This window comes from Bos grunniens, chromosome 21, assembly GCF_055505025.1.
Source record: "Bos grunniens cultivar Pamir isolate PY7600 chromosome 21, Bosgru_T2T1.0, whole genome shotgun sequence".
In the NCBI taxonomy this organism is placed as follows: domain Eukaryota; kingdom Metazoa; phylum Chordata; class Mammalia; order Artiodactyla; family Bovidae; genus Bos; species Bos grunniens.
The window spans coordinates 39,234,409-39,261,539 of NC_141185.1; the positions used below are offsets into that span (position 1 = coordinate 39,234,409).

Here is a 27,131-nt window from a genome sequence, read left to right on the forward strand (position 1 = left end):
AAAGGTCCATATAGTCAAAGCTACGGTTTTTCCAGTAGTCATGTACAGATGTGAGAGTTGGACTATAAAGAAAGCTGAGCGCCGAAGAATTGATGCTTTTGAACTGTGGTGTTGGAGAAGACTTGAGAATCCCTTCGACTGCAAGGAGATCAAACCAGTCCATCCTAAAGGATGGACTGAATATTAGAAGGACTAATATTGAATCAGTCCTGAATATTGGAAGGACTAATGCTGAAGCTGAAACTCCAATACTTTGGCCACCTGACATGAAGAACTGACTCATTTGAAAAGACTCTGATGCTGGGAAAGATTGAAGGCAGGAGGAGAAGGGGACGACAGAGGATGAGATGGTTGTATGGCATCACCGATTAGATGGACATGAGTTTGAGCAAGCTCTGGGAGTTGGTGATGGACAGGGAAGCCTGGCATGGGGCAGTCCATGGGGTCACAGAGTCAGACACGACTAAGCGACTGAACTGAACTGCTAAGTTACTATATTTTCTTATCTCGTTCATTCATTCACAAATATTTACTGCATATATAGTAATAGTATGTATGCATGCTAAAAACTGAAGCAGACACAAGAATATACAATGAAGACTTGTATGACAAGTATGACTTGTACAGTGATGACTTGCCTTCATGATGTTTGCAGTATAGTAAAGATTAGATGTTAAATGAACAATAAAGTAGTGGAGGGGGTCCCAAAGTTCTGTAAGGAGGAAAAACCAGAAGCCTTATTTTAAATTTGGTGGTCAGGAATAATATACCTACGAGTGACACACAAGCAGAGACTTGCAGGAATTGAAGTGTGGGTGGAAACAAGAGGACTGAAGAGGCAAGCAAGGGTAAAATGACAGACAGTGTATGGAATACGGTACGGACATCAACCTGCAGGAACAGCGGGAAGACATGGGATGTGTTTAAGCAGAGGAGCAACACAATCAGAACAAATTTGTAAAAGCTCACTCTAAAGAGCTTTATGAGTGAGGGGATAGAAGCAGGAGTCTGATCAGAAATTATCTGAAGTGATCCAAGTGAGAACTGATGGTGGTAGCAACAAAACTGAAAACTATTGGATCTGAAAATCCTTTAAAGTAGAGAAACAAAGGAAAATGAGAAAAAGGTGAGATATAAACAATGACTCTAGATTCATTAAGTGAGATAAGGAAGACTGGGGAAGGGAGGCTGAAAAAAAGATGGGCTCAAGTTTTTGTCCTGAAGGCCTGTGTAAGAGACATTCAAGTAGAGGTGTCAATAAAGCAGAAGAATATTGGAAACACCAAAGACATAGGGATGTGCGATACAAGCCTAGGAGTCACTGGCACACAGAAATATTTTAAAAGCCATGGAGCTTTTTCAACAAATCAAACAACAGCAATTGGACTTTAGGTAAAAATCTATGATCTAAACCTCATACCTTATACAAAAATTAATTCAAAATGATTCACAGACGTATCTGTAAAATGTAAACTGTAAAACCCTGAGGAACAAAAATAGAAGAAAAATCTTTGGGATCTAGGACTAGGCAAAGAGTTCTTAGACTTGATACCAAAAGCATAATTTTACTTCAAAGCTAAAATATTTTGTTCTACAAAAGATTCTGTTAAGATAAAATTAAGCTAAATACTAGAAGAAACTAAAAAACCACACATCCAAAGGATTATTGTGTAGAATGCACCTTAAAAACTTTCAAAATTCAACGAAAGAACAATCCAATTAGAAAACTGGCAAAAGACATGAACAAGTATCTCTTGGAAGAGTACATAAAGTTGTCAAATAGGCACATGAAAGATGTTCAACACTGAGGAATATTCATTACGGAAGTGCAAGTTAAAACCACAATGAGACATCACTGCACAGCTAACAGAATGGTTAAAATAAAAACAAATGACATCATCAAGTGCTGGCGAGGATGTGGACAAAGTGGATCACTCACACATTCTTGACAGGAATGTAAAATGGTAAAGCCATTCTGGAAAATAGTGTGGTAGTTTCTTTTAAAACTCAATATGCAATGACTGTGCGTGCGTGCAATGTTGCTCGGTCGTGTCCGACTCTGGGTGACTCTATGAACTGTAGCCTGCCAGGTCCCTCTGTCCATGGGGTTCTATGACCTAGCAATTGCATTCCTAGACATGAATCCCAGACAAAGGACAATACATTCACATTCATTCACACCCATATACACACACTGTATACAAGTATTCATAGCAGCTTTATTTGTAATACTCTTAACACTGAAATCAGTCTAGAGGTCCTTCAGTGGGTTTCTGGTTAAACAAACTGTGGTACATGACGCACCATGGAATACTACTTAGCAATAAAAAGGAACAAACTAGTCAGACACTTAGATGACTCTCCAGGGAATTATGAGTAAAAAACAAAAAACCAGCTAATCCCCAAAGGTTACAATACAAAACTTTAAGATTTCATTTATGTAACTTTTTTTATAATGACAAAATATTAGGAATGCAGGACAGATGAGTGGTTACCAGGAGTTAAGGGATGAGGGGCACCAGAGGAAAATGGGTCTAGTTTCAGGGGCAACAAGAAGGATCCGTGTGGTGTTGGAACTGTACAGTGTCTTGACTGCTGTGTTGCATACACACATCTACTCAATGTAAAATTCAATACACACACATGCATGCAAGCACGCCAAGCCACTTCAGCCATGTCCAACTCTTTGCGACCCCATGACCTGTAGCCTATCAGGCTCCTCTGTCCATGGGAATTCTCCAGACAAGAATACTGGAGTGGGTTGCCATGCCCTCCTCCAGGGGATCGTCCCGACCCAGGGATTGACCCCACATCTCCCGCATTGCAGGCCAATTCTTTACCATCTGAGCCACCAGGGATATATATAAGTTATACATAAAACTGGGAAAATCTGCATAAGCACTATATATTGCATCCCTGTCTCTGTATCACTGTTTCATAATTCTATACCACACAGATTTGCCAAAATCGTACCACTAGGGAAACTGGGCAAAGGGGACAAAGTATCTCCAATAGTTCTTCCAACTGTGTGCAACTATACAATTAACTCAATGAAAAAAAAAATTTTTTTAACGCAAAGGAATGAAGGGAAAAGAAAAGACAACAGACCTAGTATCAAATTCTAAAGAACCCCAACAGGTAGAAGTTAAGTGAACAAGGAGCTCCCAGCAAAAAGAGATGAGAGGAGGCAATCAGAAACCAAGGGGAAAATGTTCTGGTGTTGCTGAGAAATCTAATAATCAGGTATGATAGAACCTGAACAGGTACTTCTGGATTTACCGAAGTCCCTATTGGAAATACCAGACTGGGAGGAACAGTAACAGCTAATGCCAAATTACATGGGGCTGAAAAGTGAACAGGAAGGAAATGAAGAGAGTTGGTTACATACACACTGCTTGTGGGAATGTAAATGGTGCAGCCACTTGGGAAAAGTGTGGCACTTCATAAAAAGTTAAAAAGAGTTATTACCAAAGGACCTAGTAACTCACATAGGTATATATGATACAGAAATGAAGATGTGCACATAGAAACCTGTCTGTGAAAGTTCATAGCATTATTCATAACAGCCAAAATGTGGAAACAAATGTCCATGGATAAATAAAATGGAATAAGCTACTGATATATGCTGCAACATGGATGAACCTTGAAAACTTTTAAGTGACAGAAGCCAGTCACAAAAGCCTGTACTTTGTTTGCTTCCTTAAATGAAAATGTCCAGAATACACAAATCCACAGAGATAAGAATTAGTAGTTGCTGGTGGGTGGAGGGATAGGAGAGAGGAATGAGAAGTGATTGCTAATGGGTACAGAGTTTCTTCTGGAAGGTGATGAAAGCATTTTTAAATTAATGGTAATGGTTACACAACTGAGTATACTATACCACTGAACTGTACACTTTAAAAGGGTGAGTTTTATCATGTGTGAATTGTATCACAATGAAGCTGTTATGTTTAAAATATTTTTGACAAGAAACAAATAAGGAAGTAGCTAGTAGATGTAGGATATAAAACACCTGGAACAAAAACTGTTCAATAATCTGTCCAGAGTCACAGTGTGTAATTAAGCATTAGCCTGAGTCAGAGATCGCAAACTGTTCTATCAGGCTTTACACTTTTTAGTTCTTCCCATGTCAGTCATAATTCTTACTTTTTACTCAATAGTTGACTGTGAAGATCAAGTCATATTGATTTTGCCTCAAATTACCCTCATCCTTCATTCATCTTTCCATTCCCATCACTACTGTAACAACTCAGGTTGTTATCACTTTATCTAAGACAGTGGCATCAGCTCTTAACTAGCCTTGCATTCTTCCAGACTTTGTGAATATAATTTGTCCTGTAGTATTTTCTACTGTCAACAGATTTACTTTCCAAGACATTCTTTTTACTTTTATTTCCCTATTTCTGAACCAGTTAAAGAAAAATAAATTAAATATCCATGGGTAATAGTTTGCTCACCAATCCATGTTTTTATATAATTACAAGCTATTGTCAACACAATTTCCTATAATTCTTCTATAGGAACTCTACCCCTCATGTGTTATAGCTCAAACTATTCTGGTAAACTGAATACACCATGCTCTTTCCTAAATGTGTGATTGTGTTTACTTTTCACCTATGTAAACAATTTTCCTTCAACCTCCATAAGTTGACCAAACCCCACCCAGTACTTCAAGACCTAGCTGAGATCCCACCTACTTGTCCAAGTCTTCCCAGATCACTATTGCCAGAAGCAATCTCCTTTTCCTTTAAGGTCAGAGAACTTAAGTCCATACTTAAAACCTGACAAATCAATTGAATACTCAATACTTCTAATGGTTTATTATTGCTGCCTTTTGGTATAATGGAAAAAACGTTTTATTAGAAGATATAAAGTTTATTTGGATAAGTCACAAACTGACTTATTATTCTAGTTATTTATTTGAATAATGGGAAAATAACCCCATTTGGTAAAAGTAATCAACGAAGACAAACTATATAGCAGATTTTAAAACTGAAAATGGTATGATTTATAATTTAATTATCTTCACAAGATGGTAAACTACTAAGACCATAAACTCAGGAATTTTCTCCACAACAGAATATGAAAAAAATCTATGCTAGTGAAGTTTACATCAGATTTCAAAATAATTTTACAAAAATATTTTTTATACATTTATCCTGAATTTGAAAAAAGTTTCCAAATATTTTCCTTAATCATTTATAGCCACCCATATTGTTTTAATCTAAATTAGACTATTACTATATAAAGCATAGAAATGATCAAAGGATTGGATATTTTTAGATTTTAATTACCATAATATGATTGTTTCACGGAGTGGACTTGATCAGCTGAGCATATCACAATTCTCAAACTATTTTAACTCCTGTTATTTCAAGGATCTACAGAACCTTCCACAACTAACCTAGGTACAAATTCTGATCTTTTCCCCATCATTCATATGACTTCTAATCACCAAAAAAAAAAACAAGTTTCAATAAAAAATGCCAGGCAATTACCATTTAATTCTACCAAACTGAGACCACCCCTTTAGAAAATCAATGACCAGCTCCATAGGCCTGTGAGATTTCCTGTGATTATTCCTCGCATAATGGGCATGTGGGAATCACTCTCTAATCCTAACTTTCTCTAAACCCTCAATCACAACTTACATTTGAAAAACATTTGATTTTTTAAGGTGAAGTATATACACATAGGGTCATTTAAAAACCCCTATAAACATAATGAGTTATACCAGTGATGCTTAAATCATGGTTCCCAGCCTGGAACATCAGCTTCACCTGAAACTATCTTAGATATGGAAATTCTCAGGCCCCATGAGGAAGGCAATGGCACCCCACTCCAGTACTCTTGCCTGGAAACTCCCATGGACGGAGGAGCCTGGTGGGCTGCAGTCCATGGGGTTGCTAAGAGTCGGACACAACTGAGCGACTTCACTTTCACTTTTCACTTTCATGCACTGGAGAAGGAAATGGCAACCCACTCCAGTGTTCTTGCCTGGAGAATCCCAGGGACAGGGGAGCCTGGTGGGCTGCCGTCTATGGTGTTGCACAGAGTCGGAAATGACTGAAGCGATTTAGCAGCAGCAGGCCCCATAACAAGTCCTATTGAATCACAAACTTTGAGTTAAAGTTTAGCATTCTAGGCCTCCTGGCATTTGACTAGCCCTCCAAATGATTCTGATGTATACTATCAAAGAAAATAATCACTTAAACTTACCCTCCTGAGAGAACAGGTAATACCACTCGAACAAATGGAGGATCAAATGGAAAGTTATCCTAAAAAACAAATAAGTAAGTTTAATTTTAAGAATATCCTTAATACTGTATTATTTAGAAGATTTTAAAATAATCTATAAAGAATGCATACATTTATTATCTAATGATGAATGAAAGTCATAAACGTAAAAATAGTCCCCCAAAATGAAATGAAAACCAAAGCAAATAAAAATGAAGATCAGGCCCAAACAGAACAGTATGTTTGCAAAATTATGAAATACAGAAAGAGGTCCCCACTTCCAAGAGAACTATATAAAGGGACCACTCCAATAATGATGGACTAGGTATTTGGATCAATCATCTGGCTATGAACTAGAAAAGGTAGACAAATGTATAACTACAGAGCTAAGATCAAGACAAGGGAACCTCAGAGTGCAGCCTTTTTTTCCCTTTGGATTTTCTTTCAATTGGAGGAGAGGAAGATAAGAGGTTAAGAAGCTGAGAAGAACAAGACTCCTTACAAGTCGCTATAGCACACGTTAGCTTGGAACCCTGAAGGACAAATCACAAACTACACAGGTAGAGAACAAAGCCCATCTTTATATCATCTCACTGCCATTTGGGATTCAAGGATCCTGGGTTACAATGCCCAAGTACCTGATGGGCAGACATACATCTTCTATTTAGAGGACTAGCATCCAAGGCTTCAAAATAGCTCTCTAATCATTCATATATAACATCTATCACCAAAAATAACCAGTCATATGAGACTTAAAGACAGCATTATCAGAAAATGACAGACAAAACTACAGGGTGTCAAGATAAGCATTATCCGACACAGATTTTAAAATAACTAAACTGAATATTTTGTATGCAGGTCAGGAAGCAACAGTTAGAACTGGACATGGAACAACAGACTGGCTCCAAATAGGAAAAGGAGTACGTCAAGGCTGTATATTGTCACCCTGCTTATTTAACTTATATGCAGAGTACATCATGAGAAACGCTGGACTGGAAGAAACACAAGCTGGAGTCAAGATTGCCGGGAGAAATATCAATAACCTCAGATATGCAGATGACACCACCCTTATGGCAGAAAGTGAAGAGGAACTAAAAAGCCTCTTGAGGAAAGTGAAAGTGGAGAGTGAAAGAGTTGGCTTAAAGCTCAACATTCAGAAAACGAAGATCATGGCATCTGGTCCCATCACTTTATGGGAAATAGATGGGGAAACAGTGGAAACAGTGTCAGACTTTATTTTTCTGGGCTCCAAAATCACTGCAGATGGTGACTGAAGCCATGAAATTAAAAGATGCTTACTCCTTGGAAGGAAAGTTATGACCAACCTAGATAGCATATTCAAAAGCAGAGACATTACTTTGCCAATAAAGGTTCATCTAGTCAAGGCTATGGTTTTTCCTATGGTCATGTATGGATGTGAGAGTTGGACTGTGAAGAAGGCTGAGTGTCGAAGAATTGATGCTTTTGAACTGTGGTGTTGGAGAAGACTCTTGAGAGTCCCTTGGACTGCAAGATCCAACCAGTCCATTCTGAAGGAGATCAGCCCTGAGATTTCTTTGGAAGGAATGATGCTAAGGCTGAAACTCCAGTACTTTGGCCACCTCATGCAAAGAGTTGACTTATTGGAAAAGACTCTGATGCTGGGAGGGATCGGGGGTAGGAGGAGAAGGGGACGACAGAGGATGAGATGGCTGGATGGCATCACTGACTCGATGGATGTGAGTCTGGGTGAACTTCGGGAGTCGGTGATGGACAGGGAGGCCTGATGTGCTGTGATTCATGGGGTCGCAAAGAGTTGGACACGACTGAGCGACTGAACTGAACTGAACTGAAGGTGAATATTCAATATCACAGTAATCCAAGTCTATGCCCCGACCAGTAATGCTGAAGAAGCTGAAGTTGAACGGTTCCATGAAGACCTACAAGACCTTTAAAAACTAACACCCAAAAAAGATGTCCTTGTCATTATAAGGGACTGGAATAAATAGGAAGTCAAGAAACACCTGGAGTAACAGGCAAATTTGGCCTTGGAGTAGAGAATGAAGCAGGGCAAAGGCTCACAGAGTTTTGCCAAGAGGATGCACTGATCATAAAAAACACCCTCTTCCAACAACACAAGAGAAGACTCTACACATGGACGTCACCAGATGGTCAACACTGAAATCAGACTGATTATATTCTTTGCAGCCAAAGATGGAGAAACTCTATACAGTGAGCAAAAACAAGACCGGGAGCTGACTGTGGCTCAGATCATGAACTCCTTATTGCCAAATTCAGACTTAAATTGAAGAAAGTGGGGAAAACCACTAGACCATTTAGGTATGACCTAAATCAAATCCCTTATGATTATACAGTAGATCTAAGATTTAAGGGACTAGATCTGATGGACAGAGTGCCTGATGAACTATGGATGGAGGTTCGTGACATTGTACAGGAAACAGGGATCAAGACCATCCCCAAGAAATGCAAAAAAAGCAAAATGGCTCTCTGAGGAGGCCATACAAATAGCTGAGAAAAGAAGAGAAGCGAAAAACAAAGGAGAAAAGGAAAGATATACCCTTTTGAATGCAGAGTTCCAAACAATAGCAAGGAGAGATAAGAAAGCCTTCCTCAGTGATCAGTGCAAAGAAATAGAGGAAAACAACAAATGGGAAAGACTAGAGATCTCTTCAAGAAAATTAGAGATACCAAGGGAAATTTTCACACAAAGATGGGCACAATAAAGGACAGAAATGGTATGGGCCTAACAGAAGCAGAAGATATTAAGAAGAGGTGGCAAGACTACACAGAAGAACTTGTACAAAAAAGATCTTCACGACCCAGATGATCATGATGGTGTGATCACTCACTAGAGCCAGACATTCTGGAATGTGAAGTCAAGTGGGCCTTAGGAAGCATCACTACAAACAAAGTTAGTGGAGGTGATGGAATTCCAGTTGAGCTATTTCAAATCCTGAAAGATGATGCTGTGAAAGTGCTACACTCAATATGCCAGCAAATATGGAAAACTCAGCAGTGACCATAGGACCGGAAAAGGTCAGTTTTCATTCCAATCCCAAAGAAAGGCAACACCAAAGAAAGTTCAAACTACCACAAAATTGCATTCATCGCACACGCTAGTAAAGTAATGCTCAAAATTCTCCAAGCCAGGCTTCAGTAATACGTGAACCGTGAACTTCCAGATGTTCAAGCTGGATTTAGAAAAGGCAGAGGAACCAGAGATCAAACTGCCAACATCCGCAAAATCACCGAAAAAGCAAATGAGTTCCAGAAGAACACCTACTCCTGCTTTATTGACTACACCAAAACCTTTGACCGTGTGGATCACAATAAACTGTAGAAAATTCTGAAAGAGATGAGAATACCAGACCACCTGACCTGCCTCTTGAGAAATCTGTATGAAGATCAGGAAGCAACAGTTAGAACTGGACATGGAACCACAGACTGGTTCCAAATAGGAAAAGGAGGAAGTCAAGGCTGTATATTGTCTCCGTGCTTATTTAATTTATATGCAGAGTATTTATATCATGAGAAGCGCTGGGCTGAATGAAACACAAGCTGGAATCAAGATTGCCGGGAGAAATATCAATAACCTCAGATATGCAGATGACACCACCCTCATGGCAGAAAGTGAAGAGGAACTAAAGAGCCTCAGGATGAAAGTGAAAAAGGAGAGTGAAAAAGTTGGATTAAAGCTCAACATTCAGAAAACGAAGATCATGGCATCCAGTCCCATCACTTCATGGCAAATAGATGGGGAAACAGTGGAAACAATGTCAGACTTTATTTTTTGGGGCTCCAAAATCATTGCAGATGGTGATTGCAGCCATGAAATTAAAAGACGCTTACTCCTTGGAAGGAAAGTTATGACCAACCTAGATAGCATATTCAAAAGCAGAGACATTACTTTGACAACAAAGGTCCGTCTAGTCAAAGCTATGGTTTTTCCAATGGTCACATATGGATATGAGAGGTGGACTATAAAGAAAGATGAGCACCAAAGAATTGATGCTTTTGAACTAGGGTATTGGGGAAGACTCTTGAGAGTCCCTTGGATTGCAAGGAGATCCAACCAGTCCATCCTAAAGGAGATTAGTCCTGAGTATTCACTGGAAGGACTGTTGTTGAAGCTGAAACTCCAATACTTTGGCCACCTGACATGAAGAACTGACTCATTTGAAAAGACCCTGATGCTGGGAAAGATTGAAGGCAGGAGGAGAAGGGGACAACAGAGGATGAGATGGTTGGATGGCATCACCGACTCAATGGACATGAGTTTGGGTGGACTCCAGGAGTTGGAGATGGACAGGGAGGCCTGGTGAGCTGCAGTCCATGGTGTTGCAAAGAGTGATGATTGGACATGACTGATCGACTGAACTGAACTGAAGCTGAATACGTGCAAGAAAAGACAAGCCTGAAAACCATGGCAGAAAACCAAAATTATAAAAATGAACTATATAGAAATTCTGAAGCTTAGAAATAAATAAATGAAATTAATAACTTGATGGATGAGTTTAACTACCCGTGGAGACCTGGAAGAGAAATTTAGTATACTGGAAAAATAAGTCAGAAAGCATCCCAAATGAAGCCAAGAGAGAGAAAAAAGTGGAAAATACAGATAATAAGCAAGATGTAGGAAAATGAATTGAAAAGGCTAATCATATATGTAGAGTTCTAGAAGAAGAGAGAATGGGATAGAAGTAATATTTGAAGAGATAATGTCTGAGAATTTTCTAAAAATGATTAAAGATTTCATAGGATTTACCCACTGTAAATACTTCAAGAGAAACAATGGAAGCTATAATAGAGGAATGACATCTTTGAGGTAATGAAAGAAAGGAATTTCCAACCTAAAAATCTATACCAAATGAAAATACTTTCCAAAAATGAAGTCCAAATAAAGATATTTTCCTATAAGCAGACCCACTCTAAAGGAAACAAAAATGGATATTCTTCAAGCAAGAGGAAGGTCCTAGATGGAAACATGGAGAATAAAGACCATGAAGAGAGCTAATACATATACAGGCCCAAAAGAATACTGATGAGTTATGTAATAGTGACATATAAGGGTTTAGATAAATATAGAACTAAAAGGAATGACAACAAGAGCACAGAGTACGTGTTCTAAGCTCTCTGTGTTGACAAGGAAGAAGGAAAACACTAACAAATATATATTACACTTTGACAAGCTAAGGATATGCGTTGTAATTGTAAGGTAGTAAAGAAGAGTTAAGGAATGATAAGCACCATGCTAATAGAGGTAGGGGAACTAGAGTAATTTCTTAAAAATCTGAACGAAGTGAGAAAAAAGAGATGGTTCAAGGACAAATAGAATGAGACACTAGATTGAAACCCAAATAGCAATAACAACATTAAACGTCAATAGATGATCGCTTTGGCAAAGATCAGGCTTGATAAACATATAAAGGCAAAATAAGAGAAAAGAATCTTAGTTAATTCTCAGGCTGCACAGTTCTTTCAAATTTTCAGTCCTGGAAACTGAGGTTTCCAGAACAAAACTTTTTCTCTCAGTGAACTTAAGCAAAGACTGTAGCTGAGGTAGCCTCAGAATGTCAGAGGTCTTGGCCTCTGACAAAGTGTCAGTGTCAGATGAGTCCAAAAAAGGTCCCAGCCACTACAACAGAGGAACAAAGTAACAGCATACTGCCTCCCACAAAGATGTGTCAGGAAGTCTAAGAGAAATTACCAATTTCTATGTTCAAATAAAAAAGAATTAGTCAACAACTAATGCCCCTTAAATCAAAAATCAATCTGCAGGTGAAGGAGCGAAACAAACATTTGTTTCATCCAGTTATTTCTAAGAACACGAAAATACAATGTTTACTTCTAAGAAACAGAAAAATAACAGTGCTTATTTCTAAGAATACAAAAATACAGTGTTTAACTCCCTACCTCTACCCATCCTCCAGCAAGGCTCTGAGGAACATATAAACTATGAAAATTAAATCCTAATAGGAGAGGGAGATAAAAAACATACTTCTGATGGGTAAAACAGGTAATCTTAGCTATCTATTGTAAGGCAGAAAAAGAAGAAATCTATCCACACAAAACCAACTTAATGACAGTTATTATAATCTACTTCTGAATAAGTAGCTCACCTTTTTTCTACAATTTAATAAAGAAAGGCATAGATGCAAAGTTTGGTAAAGCACAACTTGATTTAATTTCCTATATTTTAGATTGTTCAATGTGTGATTCCATAGGAGTGACTACAAACCTCTCTCAATTGATTATGTGACAGTAAGGTTTCCCTTCACTTTAAGTAATGCCTCAGATTAACTACTCTATCAAAACTTAGGGATTCTATTCCACAAACTCTGTACCTTGGAACTCAGTAACCAAAATTTTACAGAAATAAGGTGTCGGGGTGAGGGAGGGTAGGTACAGGCACTGGGGGCAAGAGAAAAAGGTTTCTGTTAAAACAGATATATGAGAGGGAATTCCCAGGCAGTCCAGCAGTTAGGACTCCACACTTTCACTGCCAGGTTCAATCCCTGGTGGGGGAACTAAAATCCTGCGAGCCATGCCGTGTATCTAAAACAAAAACAAAAATATAGATATGCGAGTTACTGTGGTGTATTAACTCAGAAACTAAGAAGATCAGAGTTTATAGTGACCTCACACAGTTATCTGATTTCCAAATAAACTGTCTAGGCCTTCCAAGCTATTCTTAATGATGAGGAACATTCTATTTTTGAATGACTACATCATTGGATGGCTCTAAATAGTTACAAATCACTTCCTTATAGTGAGTTGAAAACCGTCACTTTACAGTCTGACTTACTAATTGCCATGCCTTGTGTTCATCAAAAACAAAATCAAACTAATACTTCTACATCCCCAGTCCTTCAAATAGTTGAAGACAAGCTATCACAAACCCCCATGTTCTCCTCTCCAAATCTACAATCCCACCATTTTAGGACATGGCATGGAATCTCTAATCCCGGCTGCTATTCTCTAGATGAACCCAGACTTGTCTAAACAAACTCTTTTTAAAGTACTACCTCAGAATTCAACTCTGTAATTCACACGTGGCCGGAAAAGCCAGACCACCACTTCCTAACCAAGCTGCTGACAAATCTAATACCCTCTGCCCCCTTTCGCCTTTCCAACCTAGTGTCACACTGTATCTCAAGTTTCATTTTCTTATTCTTCAGGACCCTCAAGGTGTCACTGTGGACATTCAAGGCCTTGAATACTATTCCTGCTCCTTCTGTGGATCCTTCTTTCTGAGTCATATCTGCTATTCTCCAAAATCTATGAATTGAGATACTTATAACTTGTCAACTGAGTTTAAGGTCCTCTTCACAAGGCCGGTTAGCTCAGGGCAATCTTAACCTTCCCAGGCCTCTTAAATACTTCAGCCCTAGCAAAGGCCCTTCTTTCTGGTATCAGAAACCATGGTCCAGAAACACAAATCCAACAGAATCTCAGCCATTTATTTACCTCCCAGATTGTCCTCCCTGAAGTTCTATCTAGAGCAAGAAAATATAGTGAAAACACTATCCACAGTCACAAGTCTCAAACAGTTTCCTGGTCAAGATTTCATATTCCTTTAAAGATATGTCTGAAAGGAGAATGTGGGAGGGGAGTGGCCCACATTGGGCTTCAAAGATATTGATACGGTTCTATTTCTTAAGCTTGGTATTGCGCATATGGTTTAATTATTTAGATTTCAAGTTAAAAATAATTTACATAGGGGAATTCCCTGGCAGTCCAGTGGTTAGGACTTCATGCTTTTACTGTCAAGGGCCAGAGTGTGATTCCCGGTCAGGGAAGAGGGAGCCCACAACCCACACAGTATGGCCAAAAATAAATAAAATAAAAATTTGCATTTTTAAAAAAGATACATTTCTAGGTTCTTTGCACCACATGAATCAGTAAATATATGCCAGATTCACTCTCTAGGAAGGGAACCCAGCTGATAGCCTCAATAATTTCTACAATAACAAAGCCATGGGAAAATAGTGACATTTGACATTTGGGTTATTTGAAGAAAGTTCAATCATAAATGAGGATATAAGCCCAAACAAGAATATACACACACAAACACTAAGTAAGCAGCTTTCAGAAAATTACTCCTTTCTACAAGTGTAAAAGTATCCTTTCATGTCTTTTCTTCCTTCAAAACATCTCATATTTATCTAATGGTAGTGAAAGTCACTCAGTCGTGTCCAACTCTTTGCAACCCTGTGGACTGTACAGTCCATGGAATTCTCCAGGCCAGAATACTGGAGTGGGTAGCCTTTCCCTCCTCCAGGAGATCTTCCAAACCCAGGGATCAGACCCAGGTGTCCCACACTGCAGGCAGATTCTTTACCAGCTGAGCCACCAGGGAAGCCCATATTCATCTACTTTCATCTATTCCTACCACTACCAATCTTCATTACTCTTCCGCCCAGATTAAAATCAATGCCCCCACCTTATATCCCAGAAGTCTACTCTATCTTATCCAAACCCTACTCTGATGCTGATGGCATACTAATTGTTTTTTAAAAATAAAGTAAAAAGCCTAATAGATCAGTCCTACCCCTGCCTAAAACCCCCTGCTAGCTTTTTAACTACATAAAGGTAAGCTCCGAGACTCTCCATCATGACCTCCAGAGCCCTACAGTTTTCATCACAGATTTCTCTCCAGGAAGACGACAGGTCCTTAAAGAACAGGGATTACACTTTAGATGCCTCACGTCCTCCAGCCTTCTATAGCAGGGGTCCCCAGCCTCCGAGACCTAATGCCTGGTGATCTGAGGTGGAGCTGATGTAATAATAATAGAATAACACAAAAAATGTAACACACTTAAATCATCCCCAAACCACCTCCAGACCCAGTCTGTGGCAAAACTGTCTTCCATGAAACCCATCCTGGTGCCAAAAAGGTGAGGACTGCTGTTCGTTCTATCAACTAAAACGCACTGAAGTCTAACTGAAATAGAAAAAAATGTTTATCTGCAAGACAGCTGTTACACAATTTCTCAATTTCACAGAACAAGTCAAAAACCAGCTCCAAATAATTAAAACATAATCCCTTAGAAATGCTTCACAATGTTTTTAAACAAAGGCTTAAAACCACTACACTTATCCAGAGTCCATAGTAAATCAATACATTTTATCTAGATTCCATTGCCATTCTTCTTTAACTTTTGTTTTTTAGCAACTTGAAAAAAAAAAGTTGTTAAACACAACACATAAATTTAGAAAAGTATATAGGTATACTGTTACACATTAGCACGAAACTGTATCCACACAACCACCACCCTGGTCAAGAAAGAGACAATAGCCAGTATCCAAGAAGCCCCCAGATGTCCCTTTCAGCTCACAACTCCCTCCCTCTTACCTAGACGTACTTGCTATCTTAACTGTATGGTACTCGCATCTTCATTTCCAAGTATGAATCCATTAATGCTTCTCAGCCTTCTTTTCATTTCTGTCCCACTAACAAGCCTTTTTAGAGTATTTTTTTTCCTAATTCTTCCCTGTCCTGCTCCCTCATCAAATTTTAACACCTCAGACATAGTGTGTATGTATATACATACTATGGTCCCTTGAACGGCTACAGGCCATCTTAACATCTAAGCCTTTTCCACTCCAAGGACCAATTTTCACTGCACTGGGTGTGGGGTGGGGAGCGAGGAAGGAGAGAGACCTGCCTCCAATGAGAATGCATGCCCTAAACAATTTAGTTTTACCTATTTTTGAGCTCTATATAAACAAAACTGTACAAAACATGTTTCTGGATCTGCTTTCTGCTCAAACCGTGTTCAAGATTCATCTATCTTGTTGTACATAGCTCTATTCCATTTTATGAATACCACAGTTCTCAATTTTACTGGGAGACACTTAGGTTATTTTTATTTGAGCCTATTATAAACAATGCTGCTTTGAACATTCTTGTGTTTGTCTCCTGGCACATTTAAGTACTCATTTCTTGCAGATTGTGTATCTAGAAGGAGAATTCCTGGACCATAGGGTACAAGTATCTTCTACTTTGCCAAGTTATACCAAATAGTTTCCAAAGCAATTGTACAAATATATGTTGCATTAGAAGCATATGTAGTCCCCTTAAAATTTTTCTTACCTTAAAAGAGAAGTTAAGCAAAATATATTCTATGCCTTCTTTTTCTTTTAAAATCTGAAGATCACTGTGCAAAGGACTATCAGGATCCACCCTAAGAATTACAAAACAAAAAAACAGTTCAAACAAAAAGGTCAGATTTTTTTTCCTCACTAACTTTAAAAATGAACCATTCCAAAAGCTAAAAACAGAGCCCCTAGGGTAAGTTGCAAACAGAGAAAGTCTAAAGTTGTTCTATGGTCCCTAGAAAAACAAATTACTATAGTCTCCAATTCCTTGAGATTAAATGTCCAAAGAAGAGATCACAGTATTCTAAATCTCTTCTCTCAAATGGCATGCAAAGTTAGCAGTTATCCTAAAGGAAAGGGTCATATGTACACAGTCTTCTCAAGAACTCAAAAATTTAATCTGCTTCTCTCAAACTAAATTATTAGACAAAGGGTTCAATGAGAGAAATTTACCAAGGACAAGTGAAATCACTAACAAAACCTAAATTTGTCTACAACTGTTTATATAAAGATCTCCTCATTTCTTACTTCGAGTACACAATGGATACTAACTCATCAAGTTATTTATACACTTTTGTTTGTATAGTTCCTAATTGTCTCACTAACTCCATGAAACACTTTCTCCCACAGCTGGCCCTTCTTTTCCTCCTCCTGCTTTCTCATTACTTATTAAGCCCAAGAAACAGCTCATTTTAACAACCTAAGAACTACTTCTATACAAACAGGATCTAAAGTTCTAAGAAGAAGCCATAGTAAATAGGTACCAAATTAAGCAGGGAGGAAATCTCATTGTGATAGTCTACCATTAAAAAGAGTGGGTTAGCATAAAAAAGCACTTACTTCTGCAGTTTAACATGCCAGTCATATAAACTGTCATTTATGAGTTCCACTGAATAAATCCCTGTAATGATATAGGGCATGTTAGTTACTCTTTACTTATAACTGTTGCACTTGATCTTATAACTATTGCTCTGCTGTAAATGTACACACTATATAGCCAACAAAATCAAGAAATTTTGCTATTAAAACATAACAGCTAAGTTGTAATGTAATAATTCTTGTGATGGAACAGAGTATCTTATGCCATAAATAGATAACTAAAGTCATCATGAAGAGGATTGTGGGGTTGACAAACTGTTTACCATTCACTGCAAAAGGAAAAAAAAGATTATGCAAAATCACATGTACTTAAGACTTTTCCCCTATGCATATACAAACATTTCAATTAAAATGGAATCCCTCTAACATATAGTTTTATAATCTTTCAGGGGGCATTTTTTCCAGCTTAGTATATAGAAATTTATTGTCAATTTTTAAAATAATTCTACAGTATTTTACTTTATGGATAAGCCATGATTTAATTAAGCTCACCATATATCTGGTTATTAATTTAATTTTTTATTACTACAAAATAATGCCATAACAAACAAGTGATGATTTTCACTATAAATAGTATTCAAATATTAAACTTTATTAGGTTTCTACACACAAACTTTCAGACTTCTTATAAGAACTGTTAGGACACCAAAACTTGTAATAATCTCAGAAACAAGTCTGACTTATCTTGTTCTATAAAGGGGAGAGGCTGATTGTTTGTTTTTAAATAAGCTCTAATGATTTAGGTTTGATCACTCTGAAAAATTCTGAATGAATTATAATGCTACTTTTTTCAAAGAAAGTAAAGTTTGGCTCTTTATCTTATACAGTACTTTTAGACTCTCTGCAATAGTATGAGGGAATTTTATGTCAGTTATGGAGGTTCCACAATATTTAAGTCTTACTGGTTAAGAAAGAACTCTTAAGTCAAACTATAATTTAAAAAAAAAAAAAACCTATTTTAACTCTCTCTATAACAGTTGATTATGTTTATGAGTTTGTCGTTTCAAAAAAAGGAATAAAAAACATAAATTAACTTGGCAATAATTCTTTGTACAATAAAACATATTCATCTTATTTACTTTCTAAAGCAGATATTTCTTGTACCTTTCTATACCCAGAAGATTAAAATCCTATGAATCCCTATCAACAAGAAGACAAAAAATGTGTCCATAAAAACAATTTCTAAAAATCCAAACAATAAGTGAACTCATGCTATTTTATCCCCCACATCTTTTGGTTACTTAAATTTGCATTTTCATTTCACATTCCTAAAATAAAGTTAATAAACATTTCTGTTTCTGTCCAGTTATACTATGAGAAATTATATTATATCTGAAAACTTTAGGCATAAGGACAACAGCAGAGATCCAGAGATCCTTACCTGTTTTATAACTCTGTGATCTGTATATGTCCCTGAGCTCTTTCATAAGTCTATCTGAAGCTTGTACAGACCCAGACACTGCACCCTGAAATATAAAACTTGCTGTTTACCAGGATTTATTGATTCAAATAACTAAAGATTTAAGGTATCTGAACCTGAAATAAATGTTCACAATGAGACTGTAAAAATGGATCACCACTTAACACTTTAAGAAGGCAAAAAAATTAAATCAATATCATAAAGTTGCAACAGGAATACAAATTTGGAACAGGTCTGATTCATTTACTATTTGTCATCTGAAAAAAAAAAAAAAAGACTAATTTATGTCCAGATCACCATGACCACTTCAATACCCTAGAACTAATAAGAGTCTATTTCAAATTCATCAATTTTTTTTAAATTTATTTTCTTTTTTGTGGTTTTACTGGGGTGGGAAGTTTCATGTTCACAGCAAAATTAAGAGAACAGTACAGAGATTTCCTATATAACTGCCCCTCACAATCAATAGTCACCCTCATTATCAAGCATCCTTCAGGGGCGTATTTCTTACAACTTATAAACCTACTTGGACACATCATTACACCATCTTATGGTTCACTTTCAGTGCTGTACATTCTACAGATCTGGACAAACGTATAATGACATGCATCCACACGTTACAGTAACATACAAAGTATTTTCATTGCCCAAAAAGTCCTCAGCGCTTCACCTATTAATCCCACCCCAGCCCCCACTCCCTGGCAACCACGGATCTTTTTACTGTCTACATAGTTTTGCCTTTTCCAGAATGCCATATAATTGAAACACAGTCTGCAACCTTTTCAGATCGGCTTCTTTCACCTGTAACATGAATTTAAGGTTCCTCCAGGCCTATGTCCTGTCTTGACAACTCATTACTTTTTTTCTATCAGGGATTAATATTCCATTGCCTGGATGTACTATAGTTTATTTGCTTTCCTACCAAAGATTATCTTGGTTGCTTCCAAGCTTTGGCAATTATGAACAAAGCTGCTATAAAAATCCATGTGCAGGTTTTTGTGTGGACATAACTTTTCAGTTTATTTGAGCAAATACCAAGGAGCTCAACTGCTGGATTGTATGGTAAGAATATGTTTAGTTTTTAAAGAATCTGCCAGACACTATTTTTCTATCAGCAATCAGAAAAGTTTCCTGTTGCTCCATATCCTCACCAGCCATTTGGTATTGTCAGTGCTCCAGATTTTGGCCGTTTTAATAGATGTGTAGGGGCTCCATGCATTTTTGAAAATACTAGAAGACCCTCAACATGATACATTAACTAAAGCAGTTTCCTTATAATCAAGAATATACTAATAATCTATAGTTTACATATTAAGAAATAGAGAAACATGTCCACATACATACAACTGGTTTCAGTACTTTTCAGTGTTCCAACTGCTCTGAAGATTAAAAGGCACCAGTATCTTATCTTAAGACTGAATATGAATAGAACTATTTATCATAAGAAAAACATTTAGAATGTCTTCTGAATTAAAAAAAAAAAAAGAAAACCTGACCTTGTAAAATTTTTTTTTTTTTTAATATAAATTTATTTACTTGGAGGCTAATTACTTTACAATATTGTATTGGTTTTGCCATACATCAACATGAATCCACCACAGGTATACACGTGCTCCCCATCCTGAACCCCCCTCCCACCTTCCTCCCCATACCAGCCCTCTGGGTCATCCCAGTACACCAGCCCCGAGCAACCTGTATCATGCATCGAACCTGGACTGGCGATTCATTTCACATATGATATTATATATGTTTCAGTGCCATTCTCCCAAATCATCCCACCCTCGCCTTCTCCCACAGAATCCAAAAGACTGTTCTATACATCTGTGTAAAATTTTAAATGCTACATCTTAAAAATTGCACTACACTTTAAGGTGAGGTAGAAAATCTGGCTACGTTACTTGATGAGTTAAAACCCCAGTTTCACATCTGTAGAGTAGGAAGAATATTTCACACAGTGGTTATGAAAATTAAATGCAAAGGTATATACAAAGTTTAAAGGATTTAGTATATGTCATGTGATAGTATTCAATAATTTGTAGCTGTTTGACTATAACACACAAACTGGATGCAATCACAAGATATAGAAAGTAAGAGTAACTATCTTTAACTTGAATACCACGAGCTTTTATTCATTTTTTAATAATCAAGGTAAAGACTTGGCTAAATTTCTTTGCCCTCTAAAGAAAGATCTGCCAGTTACATTAGTACAGTAAGTAAGACTGACGACATGAGAGTAATCTTCCTGTTTACAACACTTTTCATCTCCTTGCACAACAATTCACTCCCTGTGTTTGAGAATCTGTGCTCAGGACAAAAGAACTGGTTCTCAGATTTCATGGGGTTGATAAACAGCTTTAACAGAAAGGCAGTAGGTAAACAGTTAAGTGTTGAGATGGAGAGCTAGACTTTCATTTGATATTTCTCTACACTGAACATTTTATATACATCATTCTCATTTATTATTTACAGAAATCATCTAAACGGTACATAATGTCCACATTATAGAGTTGGGAAACTGAAGCCACACAGCTGTGTTTGTTACCATGCTGTTTCATATAAAAGACGTTAAGTCAAAAGAAAAAGTTACTTTTGGTTCTGTCATAGCAGAGCAAACCAGATACCAGCTTCGTGAAGAAGAGAGAATTTGAATTACACTTTGTAGGAGAGACTGAATTTAAATTTACAGATTCCATAGGAAAAGGGTAAAAAGAGAAAACAGGATAAGCAGGTTGGACAGTAACTGATTTCAGATGAACAGAGTAGAAAAACAGATGAACAGGGTAGAAAGGAGCTATCAGTAGATGAGAAACGTTAGGGGAAAAAATAAAACTAGGGCAATAAAACATATGACTGAACCTACTACCAAGGCAGGGATGGAGAGGCCTGGCTGAGGTTGGTATCTTATTGAATTGCCCTGTATTTATATTATTCCTCTACAGCTGACTCTTGAACAAGACAAGTTGGAACTGCATGGATCCACTTATATGCAGACTTTTTCAATAAATACATACTACACTATCTGCAGTTGAATCCTTGGATGTGGAACTGCAGATATAGAAGGCTGGCTGTAGTTACATGTGGATTTCTGACTGCAAGGTCAGCATCCAAGAGTCAACTGTAATTACTTAACCACAAAAGTCCAGGTTCTAGATATTTATACAATACTTACATTTAGATGGTCTTGCCTTTGAGTCTTCCTAATTTTCTCTAATATTGCCAAATTTTCTTTTTCAATTCCTTCATCCTCTGACTTTTTCCCACTAATGGGCTCTTCTTCCTTCATCTCATAATGATCCAAGTCTTCTATATCCTACAAAAAAATTAAAAATTTAGCTACTCAAGCTCATGCCAAAAGTTAAATTATTCTTGACCTAGAACATAGAAGAGAGAAATACATATATCCTATGAGGAGGGGAGAAAAGCTTTCACCATCCAATTTAAAAGGTTCTCTCCTTTTATATCCTATATTTTAAAGCTAGAAACTGAGTAAAGCATATTTAATACTTTTACAAAGCCATAACCATCTTAAATGGCTTTAAATCTCCTATTAAGAGGAAGTTTTGAAATAGTACAGCATGAAGTACCAAGAACTTTAACCTGACTTCTAAAAATCTATTAGATTTAGTTTAGTACCTAGTCTAAAATGTGAACACAGATATAGGCACAAATCTATTTGCCCATTTCAACTTTATAACCACAAAACCAAAATTTTCATGTGCAAAATATCAGAACAGTTAATTCAATGGAATGCCAGAAGACCGTTAAAATGCCAATACGGTATACTGGCTTCTTCTATATCAATAATGAAATAAAAGACACAGAATACAAAACTGAATACACAGAATGTTAATTATGTCAAAATAAGCACAGAAAAAAAAGAAAAGGACATATACTGAAATACTATTATCTGCGTTTTTTCTTCTTTTCCAAGTTTTCTGTAGTGAGCACATATTGATTTTTTATAATTAGGAAAAAAGTTTAAAAAAAGAATTAAAACACCATCTCTAAGTCAACATCATTCATCTCCACATAATTCTTCTCCCTCCTTCCCTTATCATCTGCTCTTACACATTAAAAAATTCTGCATACATTTGTATAAATCTATTTTCTTATTTCCAACTTTACTTCAGTCATCAAAATCTCTAAAGAAGTAGTCTATACTTTATCTCCATTTTATCAAGCAGATTAATTCATGATTTCTAGACCAGGTTGATTTAGACCACTTCCATCCAGACTCAATGATCTTTTTCTTGGACTGCCATCTCTTCAACTCCTATTCCTTTCTTATTTAGACCCTGTCTATGACTTCATGCTTCATAGAGCCGATTTCCCCTGGATTGCACATTTCAGCTATGATTTACCATCTACACTTGTTTTTTTCAGAGTGCTAGACTGTATCTCCTCCTCCAACTTCAACCTCAGCCATATCCCAACCCAAAAAATTTCTCCACTCAGTATTAAACAACACAGAAGTCATCATTATCATCTTTACAAAACAATATTCACGGTACACTATTTTCTGCTTAAGGCCTTATCAACAATCACACCAAATATAAACAAATATTGTCTCTAATTCAAAACTCAGCCATCTGCTTTTTCTAGACAAACTTGCTTTCCAAGACTCCAACACATCAATCTTCTTCCAAAAGGACAACCTCCAATGTGCTCAAACACCATGCCCAGGGTTGTTCTGGGCCTTTTTACCACATTATTTTAGTTGCCTAGAATATCTTTTCACCTATCCTAATCTGACATCTCCAAAGTCTATCCTACCTTTCCAGGTTTACCCAAATGTTGCTATCCTTCCTTCATATTATCTTGTGAATGAAAAAAAGAAAGGTACATAAACTCTTTGAGTACAATGTCTACTTTATTATATACTGGGCTCAATAAAAAGTTTAAAATTTTAATTCAGTTTATTCCAAAGTTAAACTTCATGTAAACATTAAAAAAAACTTCCTATAATCTCCAAAATTCATTCTAATTGGATAATGTTAAGAATTATTTTAGGGCTTCCCTAGTGGCTCAGTGGCAAAGATTCTGCCTGCCAATGCAGAAGACGGGTTCGATCCCTGGTCCAGGAAGATCCCACGTGCCACAGAGCAACTAAGCCTCTGCACCACAACTACTGAGCCTGTGCTCTAGAGCCCAGGAATGACAACTCTAGAGCCCATGTGCCATAACCACTGAAGCCCCACACCCTAGATAGAGTCTGTGCTGGGCAACAAGAGAAGCAACCACAATGAGAAGCCCACGCACTGCAAGGAAGAACAGACCCCGCTCTCTGCAACTAGAGAAAAACTGGCACAGCAACGAAGACTCAGCACAGTCAAAAATAAAGTTATTTTTTCCAAAAAAGAATTATTTTTACTTTCAGACTCACAAAACAAACCTCCAACTACATTAGTTATAAGGCATCCTAAGAAGTGAATTTTAGATTTAAATTTTTCCAAATCAAGAAAAATAAGGTAATAACCTGAATCAATTTTAAGACCCAAAACAGAAAAATGTTTTAAAACCAAGGTTGTGGAACTTGCCTTTTATCAGGTCAGTATAGAGAAAGAGATCTTCATTATGAAGTTTGAATTTAAATGCAAAGCTTCAGAGTCTGAAAACCTCTAAAATTTTATCAATGACTGGCAACTAAACTGATGTAAAGCTCAGTGTCTTTGGAATTTCCTCTTTGACATTCTGAAGTTTTCAATATGAGATAGTTTTCATTACATCTAATGAATAGTCCCTTTAATTGTTCTCAAATTCCCCTTTTATTCAAACTTTTGAAACTTAGTAGTTCCTATTAAACCAAATCAGGTTAAGTACTGATTACTATTAAATGCAAATATAATTTTAGTACTAAATGTTAAGAGCTCTTATTTTCCATGAAATCAAATCCAAGGACATCAGATAAGCAATTTGCTAAAAAGCATATGATGAATTAGAGATAAAGCCAGATTTTTAAACTGTATTAAACTTCAAATACAATGTGCTTCTCATTATTCCACATTAACAATGGTTTTATAAAGGAGACTAGAAAATTACTAAAATGTCCAAAAATGAAGATATTTATGAAATGCTACTTTTACATAAAATACCTACTTCAGCCATCTCTTCCTCTTCCTCCTCTTCTGAAGTCACCTCTTCTGTTGTCCCATTCTGAAAAGAAAAAAAGTTTGCCAGGACTACACAGAACAAGTAAGCACACAGCATATCGGAAGACTTTAGGGACAAACTACTTGTCACTGCAATTCCACTAACAGCTCATTAAAACTGAAACATTTACTCTTAAATTCTGCTTTGACAAATATTTATCAGCTTTTTAAGAAAATTTTTGAAAAATTCAACTTAACAGATGCCTTAGAAATTAACAAAGGCAATTAGTCAAATATAAAGAAAACGGAAAAAAAAAATTTAAACATATTCTAATTAATATTTTAAATATTCTAATTTAAAATAAGAAAACATTTTATACATATCACTATGCCTGTAAGGCCAATGGCTTCTTTTTCGTTTAAAATACCCCAAACCAAGCGTTCCTTAAAATATCTACCTTTTAAGGTTTGAAAAACCTGAATCTTTCCATAAATTCTACAGTTTACATTTTAAAAAGTTAAATGTGTTATAAAGGCATAGACACTGCACAAAACTAAAAGTTATAAAGTAATCACCATTTCAACTAAAGAGCTATTTTTCTTTTTTTATAACATGCTATTTACCACAGAATATTTCTGTATAAGCCACAACTTAACTCTCATTCACAATGAGTGAGATGGGGTTTTAGGAAGAGCTTTTATATCTAGTTTAATCAGAGTTCATAAAGACAAGCTTCCTGGACCCAGAGCACAGTTCTCCAGGACATGGAGTTCTCTAGGACTTTAAAAACTTGGTATTTTTCCCCCCAGAAATTCCTACTCTATTTGTCCAACTACAGCTGGTAAGGATCACGCTCATATAGGAGGTTAACCTTGCTGGCCTCTCAGTGTCAGTGTCAGAACCAGAGGAAAAAAAATTTTTTAACGTAACTCAATGCAGCAGCCAACTCTCCAAACAGATTTCTCTCTTCCTTTTATTCAGGAACTGCAAAGGCCACCTGTCAAGCACCTCCCATTCACACACCACAGGCAGAGCACAGGTTTGAAAAACCAGGAGAGGCTACAGCAGAGAAGAGTGACAACTGCTGAGGACACGCATAACAACTCATACCCCATCCAAAAACGAGGAGATAATCGGGCATCACCAGATATTTGAAGAAACTAGCAATCTGAAAGAAAGGCACCAAGTTAAACAAGCAGAAGTGGCCTGAAGCATGATCAATGAAAGCAATAAAACAATTTAAAATCTGAATTGGAGGGACTTGCCTGGTGGTCCAGCAGTTAAGGAATCACCTTCCAATGCAGGGGATATGGTTTAGACCCCTGGTCGGGGAACTAAGATTCCATATGCCACAGGGCAACCAAACCTGTGTGCCACAACTCCTGAGCCCTTACATCCCTGAAGCCCACACACCATGACTAGAAAACAGTCCATGCACTGTGACAAAGACCCAGCGTGCCACAACTTAAGACCAAAAATTAAACTAATACTTTAAAAAATCTATCTGGAATCTTTAGCAGTAATTGAGAAGATACTGCATCCACAAAATCTAAAAATATTACTATGTAAAAGAACAAGAGAGTTCTGGGAAATCAAAAATATCTCCCCTCAAAGGAAAAAAAAAAAAAAACAACTTAGTAGAAGGGCCAGAGAGCACAAAGGACCTGAATGAACAAAATATTTATGATTAAAGAAGACAACCAAACTGTGACATTCCCCTAAAATGTGGAGAAAAAGGAGATGGGGGGTGGGGTGGGAGGAAGGTGATTAAAATAAGAGAAGAGTTAAGGGAAAAGAGACCTGGAATATAGAGATCCAATATTCATTCAGAAAATGAGGGAAAGAAAGAGACAAATGTTACCAACCTAAAGAAGGATGTCAAAATATCAAGCTCTGAATGCCCCAAAGTAATGTTGAAAAGTAAAACCCCATACTTTACAGTTAAAGAAAAAAAAACATATCAATTTCAAGAGAGAAAAAGTATAAAGAACTAAGAATCAGACAGGTTTCAGACTTTTCATCTGTAACAAAATATACCAGAAGAAAAAAGTATAAAGAACTTGGAAAAGACTCAGGTATGAATTTAGAATTCCCTGAGTTCCATCAGGATGCAAGCCATACCTGTGTTTATTCAGCACCGGATCCTCAGCACTTACACAGAGTACTTTACACAAAGTCAAATAAATATATTAAATAAATAATAAAAACAGACACTGAGTATTCAAGGAACACTCCTCATATCCACCCTCAGAAATCCTTTCTAGAAAAAAGAATACATTATTCAGAGATATATTTCAGAGAGGGAAAACCATGGAGTACAAGAAACAGCAATAATCAAAGACATCACTGGTTAAGTCTAAGCAACTGCTGCTAATGCAGCTGAGAGTTTACAGGCCATATTCTG

General features: G+C 36.9%; 1 protein-coding gene across 5 annotated transcripts in view; it reads right to left on the reverse strand.

Annotated features, from left to right (window-relative positions):
• Positions 1–27,131, reverse strand: part of UBE2Q2 (ubiquitin conjugating enzyme E2 Q2) — a 62,420-nt gene that overhangs the window by 15,844 nt on the left and 19,445 nt on the right. For 4 of the 5 annotated variants that reach the window (XM_086364001.1, XM_086364000.1, XM_086364002.1 and 1 more), the window contains 6 exons: positions 24,734–24,790; positions 21,807–21,947; positions 18,599–18,683; positions 17,179–17,239; positions 16,334–16,424; positions 6,220–6,278 (listed from right to left, as the gene is read on the reverse strand). In XM_086364001.1, coding sequence (XP_086220127.1) covers positions 6,220–6,278; positions 16,334–16,424; positions 17,179–17,239; positions 18,599–18,683; positions 21,807–21,947; positions 24,734–24,790 — 494 coding nt within the window. Of the gene's footprint in view, positions 1–6,219; positions 6,279–12,150; positions 12,793–16,333; positions 16,425–17,178; positions 17,240–18,598; positions 18,684–21,806; positions 21,948–24,733; positions 24,791–27,131 lie in introns of all 5 variants that reach the window. The other variant, XR_015149829.1, reaches the window with a different exon arrangement.